Raw genomic sequence first — 9,342 nt, forward strand, 5'->3', positions numbered from 1 at the left:
ACCCAATGTAAAAAGTTTTTGCCTCGAGCTAAAAATGGTTGTCCGAAATTATTTTTGCGTTTTCTTTTTAAATTTTCCTTTTTATAAGATTTTTTAAGTTTTGGTTTGTCAAAAGGCATACTGCTTATAGCCTTTAGGCAAGCTGATCAAGCAAGAAACTTCAATGATTTCAAGGATAAGCAATCATACAGAGAAGTTTTCACCCAAATAACAAAAAAATAGCACCCTGTTATGAGCCACTCAGCCCACTCAAGGGTTACAAATAACCAGCTTTTTAATCAAAAGTAACACTAGAAAAAGGCCTCCTAGAAAAGAACCAGAATTCATTCTGTCAACAATTTATTTTCGCGAATAACTTGTGATATGCTCAAGTATTTTCATAGATTGCTTTTAGCATAATATGAGTGAATAATCAGCTCCTTTCTTTACAATGACATATGTGAGTACAGGCAAAATTAAACGAATTGGAAAAAATAGAAGTAAAAAATTTATGTGCTTACAACAAAATTGCCACCTAATATAGAAGGGATGGAATGAATGGGTTGGTATGCAAAAATTGGAAAAGTATGACCCTCCCAAAATGATTGATTGACTGCAAAAGCATTCGAATACAGAAACATTTACCACTCAATCACAATATGGTAGGGTCACTATTTTGAAAGTAAGTTGAGCCTATCCTCAATGCTCTTTGAATGGTAAGTTTGCGCCATATACAAAATGTGTTTGTCTAAACAATATAACAACCCATAGATATATATACTTTTCTGTTATTAGTGAAGAGTCTTGAATGAATGCTCCTTCACTTGAGGTTTTTATCACTCTTATCATGTGTATCACATTTGAAGGACAAAAGAGATGATTAGAATTAGTTGAGATGCATGTACGTAAGTTAAATTGGATATCACAATTATTATAAATAAATAAATTAAAAAGGTGATGTTTTATGGAATCTTTTACGCTAGACTTCTGATGAAAAAGAAGATAGGTTTGTCGCGGTGAATTGATTAATTGAAAGACTTTATTGGGATTTTGTGAGACTTTTAAGAGAGGAACACATAGGAGATTTTGTAAGTGTGAGTGGAAAAAGATATTTTTGAAAAACAATCTCAAAAAACTTCTTTATAGAACCTTTTTGAAAGAAAAAAAAAACTCTTCAATAATGTTCATAGATTTTTTTGCAACTTGTCGAAGATATATCTCAAATTAAAAAAAGGAAGACATACTAAAGAAAAGCTTATAAACATTTTTTATGGGAAATATTTACATGTATCCCCTATGTGAATTAAAGCAACATCGGCATGTGCGTTGCACGTATTGTATTGGTCCAAATTTGGTAACCACGACGAGGTCGACCAAGACACAGCGATTGACGGTTGTTATGATAAAGCCGACGACCAGAAGTGGGCAGCTAGAGTAAGATAATAACGATAACCTAAACTTAGGAAGGGAGAGGAAGAATATTCCTTTGGATATTCTCTATGTTGTACTTTTTAGGATTTTTGGGGGAATGTCCCTTATAAATAGGAGGAAATAGTGACCAATAAGGGGATCTGCCTTTTTGGGAACCAAGAGTCATATTGTAAAGTTGAGAGAAGAATATACGAGAGAATTATCTGGTCCACTTTATTCAAGCACATGTTGTACAACTTTCATCCATAAATCTCAAAGATTCCACATTCATATGAACGGCATACCTTTTCACATTGTCAGAAGGAAAAACCACCCAATCATACAATCATTGGGTGAAAGTTCCTTTATACTATAATCATTATCGTTTCTTGCATTTATTGTACATTTATGATGTTATATTTCATCAATCTCAGTATATTGAACTCATTAATTAACGTTCTTAAACTCTTCTCACTATACAAGAATCTCGCTTTATTTGATCTAGGATTTATTAAGTTCAACTGAGATTCACCCCATTATCTTATTACTAATTAGTTTAGCAATTATTTGCTCAAACACATATATCTCGATGTAGTATATTTTGTATGACCTGGTAATATTGCAGCCACTATTGGTTGCAGTCGCCAACATTATCAAACTTCTTGATCTAAGATTCTCCAGTAATGTACGATTTAAGAACGTTATTCCAATTCGCTCTTCTGATGGTCTATATATAAAGAACAATCTTGTTGTCCCAGAGTCAACACTGTGCAATCTAGAGGAAGCTACTTTTCTTTTCAACCCAAAAATAAATAGTAGGAGCCAAAGAAGTGACGTCTAACATATCTTGATAGTATGTGAAACCATAGAACTTTGCAAAGTTCTTTGTTAATAAAAAAAACTCTACACACGTTTATCTCCGTGTAGAAACAATTCAGTACTTAAAAGATACCTAAAGCTTTTAGCTTTAATCATTCGACGCCGAGTAAAACGGTTTTCGCTAAATAAAATCAAAGATTCACTACAACCAAGGAAAGAGATAGATCATATCTTGGCTAAATGTCAATTCTCCTAAGGCCAAATGTCAATTCTCCTAATATTAAAGAAATAAAACAGCGGAGATGTGAGAAAAAAATATCACCCCATATGAATAGAAATAGATAAACATGAATTAATTCTAATTCTCATATAATAAAAAAAAAAGGTGCGGAGACGAAAATGATCCAATTTTGACCATTGTACATTGCATTTAATTTCATAAGATTCATATCCTTGTATTTCACCAAATAAATTTCCAAATACTGAGAAAGCTTAAACTAAAATGTTAAATCATTGGCAGACATTATGACCCTCAGGCATATCGGAAATTTTCAACATTCTGAAAAGAGATAATTGGATAAGAAACATTGACCCAACTTTCCAATTACCAAGCACGTTTCATTCTATTTGTCTATCATTAGAAATTAGAGAAATGAAGCAAAAATTATACTCTAACTGAAAACAACGTCTAAAGTTATTTTGGCGCTTTATTCATAGTGGGTTAAACTTTTCATGAAGATATGGAGAGGACAGGAATATACTATATTCACTTAATTTCCCTTGAATTCTTGAATCATGTCCTCACGTTCCAATACATTGATTCATCTACTCATACATCATAAATTTACATTCATCTTCAGAAAAATATAATATTCTTAATATTTAAAAAGAATACTGTCTGGGCATTCACTCACTCAGAAATTTATTGTAATGGATGTGTGGTATCATGTATGTATGAGTGTACACCAAACTAAGCTAAATATGTTCTCCTTTCAAATAATTTCCTTGAAACGATAAAAAACTTATCAATTGTTTAAAAACTGAGACATAAAAATTATACGAATACGTGTGTTTTGCGTAGAATCTATATGTTCAGGACTTAGAAAAAAATAATGTATTTTTCTTAAACATTCTAAAGCATGAAAAAACTACGCTCTTAACCATCTAGCCATACGTAGTAGAAGTTATCTCAAGGATCAAATACTCTCGACAAGATTAGCAAAATATATAGTAATCCGACTCTCACGACATTTTTATTTGTAAGTTCGTATTTCTCATATATTCTCCATACAAAGTTAAAAATTAGAAGAGTTACTTATTTTTAATTATGGGTAACTAATTTGATCAATATGATATATCTCAAACACCGCAATATAATCAACATTATCAATTTACAAACTATTAGCTTATATCTTTCCATATGCATTAGCATTTTCTTTTAATAATTAGCAAACTGAATTCTATCAAAGATGTCGTTGTTCAGAGATTTTGGTAGTTACCAAAACACAAGTTAGATTACGATAAACCTCAATGAAAAAATGTATCAGGCAAAAATATAATCACAATCATTATAAAAATAGGTGAATGTAACTAAAATTGATCCTAAGCAATCTCTTGGATATAAAAGAGAATGTGGTAAATCTACATATTCGAAACGCCAAAAATAAAGTTGCACAATGGCATACCTTTTTACAGGAATTGAACAAAATGCAGACACACAACAAAGTAGCAAAAACTGATAATCAAAGACAAAAGAAGTAAATTGGTTTGATGAGGAAGTTTTCATTGAATAACTGGAGGTATAATTTATAATTTGGATTCGAATGTTTAACTTACAGATAACTTTTATGAAGGAGCACATCCCTTTATATCCTTAAGGAACTTCTATGAAGGAACACATCTGTTTGGATTTAGCGTGGGTAATGGATTTTTTTTATATGAAAATTTTAAATAAGGAGGTTATTATATTTTAAGAAGGGTAAAAAGTTAAATTAACTTTTAACCTAAGGGCTTTTCACTTTTAAAATAGTATTTTCTCCGTTTCATATTAAATGAGGTACTTTTCTTTTTAATCTGTTCCAAAATAAATGACACATTTCTAAATTTGGAAATAATTCAACTTTAAACTACTCATTTTACCCATTTTATCCTTCATGAGAAGCTTTTATAACCACACAAAAGTCATGACCCCACAAAGCTTTACCCCTTAAGCTTTTAAAACCACAAATTTTAAAAGTCTTTCTTTTTTTCCTTAAACTCCGTGTCGAGTCAAACTACTTCATTTAATTTAAAACAGAGGAAGTATAGATCATTTGGTGCTGTGCAAAAATTCGGTTCGTGTAGTGCGCAAATATGAAGCAAGCAATTCAATAACAAAAGTGGCCACACGTCCACGGACTGAAACTTATTGTTCTCTTTCAAAGATAGCAGTCATAGAAAATGACAACTTACCAAGTGCTCCAATTGCATTATCTACTCTACCAAGTTTAGTACTCCCTCCGTTTCAGTTTATGTGAATCTAGCTATTTCCTTTTTGGTCCGTTTAAAAAAGAATGACCCCTTTCTAAATTTGAAAATAATTTATCTTAAATTTCCAACTCTACCCTTAATGAGAATCTTTTATAACCACACAAATACTCTGCACCCCTTTTTGACTTGTTTAGAACCACAAATACCAAAAGTATTTATTTTTTCTTAAACTCCGCGCCGCAATATCATATAAATTGGAGCGAAGGGAGTAACTTTTTCGTTACAACATTTTAGTGACATTGGATCATGAAAGTGACAGTTGAGTAACCAGCCATTGTAATTAACCTACCATGGCTCTTTCTTAGAGTGTATTAAAAGGAGGCTCAGTCATAGTAGGAATTAGGAAAACACGAGTAAAGAGTTAGAAACTATGGAGACAAGACTACCTCCTCTCATGTTTTCATGGTTTCTTTTTAGTCTGTCTTTGTTTCTAGGAACCTCAGCACAGAGGTCTACTTACATTGTCCATTTGGACAAGTCTTTTATGCCTAAAATCTTTGCTACTCACCAAAACTGGCATTCCTCCATTATTGATACTATCAAGATTGATGTTTCAACTATACCAAATGATCACCATCTAACTCCAAAGCTTCTTTATTCTTATGATAATGTCATTCATGGATTCAGTGCTGTTTTGTCTAAAGATGAACTTGAAGCTCTCAAGAAATCACCGGGCTTTCTCTCAGCTTATAAAGACAGAACTGTTGAAGCTCACACTACACATACCTCTGAGTTTCTTAAGCTCAATCCTGCTTCTGGTCTATGGCCAGCTTCTGGCTTTGGTCAAGATGTTATCATTGGTGTACTTGACTCTGGTATCTGTCCAGAATCTGCCAGTTTCAGGGATGATGGATTGTCTGAAATTCCCAAGAAGTGGAAGGGAATATGCAAGCCAGGAACAAAGTTCAATTCCTCATTGTGCAACAGGAAACTCATTGGAGCTAATTATTTCAATAAGGGGCTTTTGGCTAATGATCCTAGTGTGAATATTTCAATGAATTCTGCCAGAGACACTGATGGTCATGGCACTCATGTTGCTTCCATTGCTGCTGGTAGTTTTGCTAAAGGAGTGTCATATTTTGGATATGCTCCTGGAACAGCAAGAGGTATTGCGCCACGATCTAGGATAGCTGTGTATAAGTTTAGCTTTGAAGAAGGAACCTTTACTTCTGATTTAATTGCTGCTATGGACCAAGCTGTTGCAGATGGTGTCGACATACTGACAATTTCTTATGGGTGGTCTAACATTCCATTGTATAAAGATTCCATTGCAATAGCTTCTTTTGGTGCCATGATGAAGGGTGTCTTAGTCACTGCTTCAGCTGGAAATAATGGTCCTGAAATGGGAACTTTAACCAATGGAGTCCCTTGGATCTTTACCGTGGCATCATGCAGTACTGACCGATCATTTTCAGGGACTTTAACTCTTGGGAATGGCTTAAAGATTACAGGATTTAGCTTATTTCCAGTGAGAACCATGATCAAGGATTTTCATTTGGTTTACAATGGAAGTTTATCTACTTGTGATTCATCTGACCTACTATCCCAAATCCCTAATGCTGAACGTAGCATCATGATTTGTTATAGCACTGCACAAGAAGACTTATCAGTCTCTGATCAAATGGGGGCCATCTCAGAGTCGAAATTTGGAGCTGCAATCTATGTTTATGAGGATCCGGATGTATTAGCCTCAACTTTTTTTCCGAACCCTGGAGTTGTAATTAGCAGCAAGGAATGGAAACAAGTGATAGATTATGCCACCAAAAGTGTTAAACCTAAAGCCAGCATCAGTTTCCAGGAAACACATATTGATGTAAAGCCTGCTCCAGTCGTTTCTGCATTTTCCTCGAGAGGCCCCTCTGCAAGCTACCTACGAGTTGCAAAGCCAGATATTATGGCACCAGGAGAGTTGATTTTAGCAGCCTGGCCATCGAACATTTCAGCTGCAGTTATTGGTGTCAATACATTTTTGGATAGTGATTACAGTCTTGACTCAGGCACTTCAATGGCTGCTCCTCACATTGCTGGAATTGCTGCAATGCTAAAAGGAGCACACCCCGAATGGAGTCCTTCAGCTATACGATCTGCCATGATGACCACCGCCAATCCTTTGGACAATACTGATAAACCAATCAAGACTCCGGATTACATGGTTAAGAGTGATGCTACATCATTAGCCATGGGAGCAGGACTCGTTGATCCAAATCGTGCAGTTGATCCAGGCCTTGTATATGATGCCACTCCACAAGACTATGTGAACCTTCTCTGCTCTATGAATTTGACAGTAGAGCAATTCAAAACAATTGCTAGATCATCAGCTAAGCACAACTGCTCAAATCCATCCAATCATATCAATTACCCATCATTTATTGCTCTCTTTAGCCCTTATGGGAACTACACTTGGTTGGAGCAGAAATTCAAGAGGACAGTCACAAATGTTGGAGCTGGTGCAGCTACGTATAAAGTAAAAGTGAAAGCACCGAAAAACTCTACAATTTCCATCTCTCCGCGGACCTTGGTGTTTGAGAAGAAAAATCAGAAGCAGGACTACTATCTGACCATACGTAACAAGGGCGTAGCGGAAGATCAAGCACAATCTGGTTCAATCACTTGGGTGGAAGAGAATGGTCATCACACAGTAAGAAGTCCTATAGTAGTAGCTCCAGAGATTGATGCCTGGACCTGAAATGCTGCAGTTAACAAAACTGTTTGCATTTGTGAGTTTGTAACTCTCTAAGAGAGTTAAGTTAAAGTAGCTGGAAGCATTCTGGCAAAGCAAATGTATGTTTGAAGTAATAGTTGAATAAAAAAAATTGTTATAAAAAAGGCATGACTTTATTGATCTTTAAAACTTTGTTGCTACATAGAACTAAAGTCATTAGATGCTTTTTGCAGATACACCATGAAATACTATATCCACTTATTGACCTCTCAGGAGAATCTTTGGCTAGATAAAAAATGCAGTGCTAGTAGAACTGAAATTTTTTAAGTTCACTTGTTTTAATAAGCTCCGGGATATGGAACAAAGGATTAGCTTGGACCTATACTCAATAAGTAATGGTAATATTCAAATTCGTCCAAACAATGTTGTATGTACAAAAAAAATGTTTAATCGACAAGTGACAAGGAAAGAGCCTTTTGTTTATAGCGTTAGAGCATTGAGTAGACCTTTTGCCTTAACCAACAAACGATATGTCAAAAAAAAAAGTCTTACACGGGATATTTAGAAATATAAAGCGCCTAAGACTAGACATATAACAAGCGGAGCTACAGTTTGAGACGCTATAGAAAGCTAACTGCAGTTTAGTCTTGTTTGACCAAAAAATATTTAGCCTTTTGATTAAACCAATTAATGATGAGAAGAGGGGTGAATCTTAATTAAGAATAATAAAATCTAGACCAAATGTTAGATGATGTAGACAAGATGAATGACTTTAGCTAATATGCTTGAGCTGATTAAATGCTCATAAATGCAACAACATAAATATACAATGAATGTAAATAAATGCGACTAGTATAATAAAAGGAAGTTACTACCCAACAATTGTAAGATTCGGGAAGCTCCTTCCCCTAACAACATCGTGGAAAGAAAGGAAATAAGAGGAGTTTGGGGAATCTTTGGATCTTATGAATATGAAACCCAAAATGTATGCTTGAGTAATGTGATCAATGAATGAGATAACTTTTTGTATATTCTCTCAGGTCAACCTTTTACAAAGTGTTCTTTCTCATAAAAAGTGAAGATCCCCCTTTTGTTCTCTATCTCTTCCTATTTATAAGGGACATTTCCCAAAAATCCTAAAAAGTACAAAGCAAGGAATATCCAAAGGAATATTCCTTGTGTCTATAGTTGAACCTATGCTACCGTTGTTTCCTCATCTCAGCTGCCCGTCTTTGGCATCAACCGTCTTGATAGCAACCTTCAGTTGTTATACCATGGTCGACCCCGTCCTTTATCTTACTTATCCATTACAGTCGAGTCGCCAAATTTAGACCTATACAGTTAGTCCCTCCGCTTGTTGAGGTCGTGGTTCTGTATGCCCTCAATAAGCGGACCTGATTTGCCTTCGTTTTAGGAGAGTTTGGTTGTTGAATAAGCAGGGTCAACCAAGATAGAGAGAACGGCGCGACTAGTGGAGTCGTGATGGGTGTGGCTACCATGGGGTGACGTCATAGCCACGCTCGTCATCATTACGCATCTTCCCGAGATAGCGTCTGCGTGCCTGTCGCTTCAGTTCTGGTGCCATTGACAATCCTTTGCTTCGATTCTCGCGCCACCCAGCCCTATAAATAGATGGGGGTTTCTTTTTTCAGAAGTTTTTACCCTCCCTTCTCTTGCATGAACACTATTCTCCTTTGATCTTCTTTGCCAGTGTCTGCTCTTGGCTTTGCTTTCACGATTCCATATCTCCCATCCTTACCTAGTTGTTACCTTCTTCTTCAGGTTTAGTAGCATACCTTTTATTATCGAAATGTCGCAAACCCTTCGCATTCACAATGAAATTTCTGATGCCACTCCGTTATCAGTGGCCCCTCCTTCCGGTGGTGAGGATCTCATGGCTGAAGAGGATGAGAGTTTTCCTACCGTGGAGGAGATAGTCCCCA

The 9,342-nt window shown here is 35.5% G+C and overlaps 1 protein-coding gene across 1 annotated transcript; it reads left to right on the forward strand.

The window, feature by feature from the left end:
• On the forward strand, positions 5,049–7,563 carry LOC109230910 (subtilisin-like protease SBT1.9). The gene has a single exon (XM_019396388.1). The coding sequence runs from the start codon at positions 5,108–5,110 to the stop codon at positions 7,421–7,423; it is 2,316 nt and encodes a 771-aa protein (XP_019251933.1). The 5' UTR covers positions 5,049–5,107; the 3' UTR covers positions 7,424–7,563.

This window comes from Nicotiana attenuata, chromosome 8 (assembly GCF_001879085.1).
Source record: "Nicotiana attenuata strain UT chromosome 8, NIATTr2, whole genome shotgun sequence".
In the NCBI taxonomy this organism is placed as follows: Eukaryota; Viridiplantae; Streptophyta; class Magnoliopsida; order Solanales; family Solanaceae; genus Nicotiana; species Nicotiana attenuata.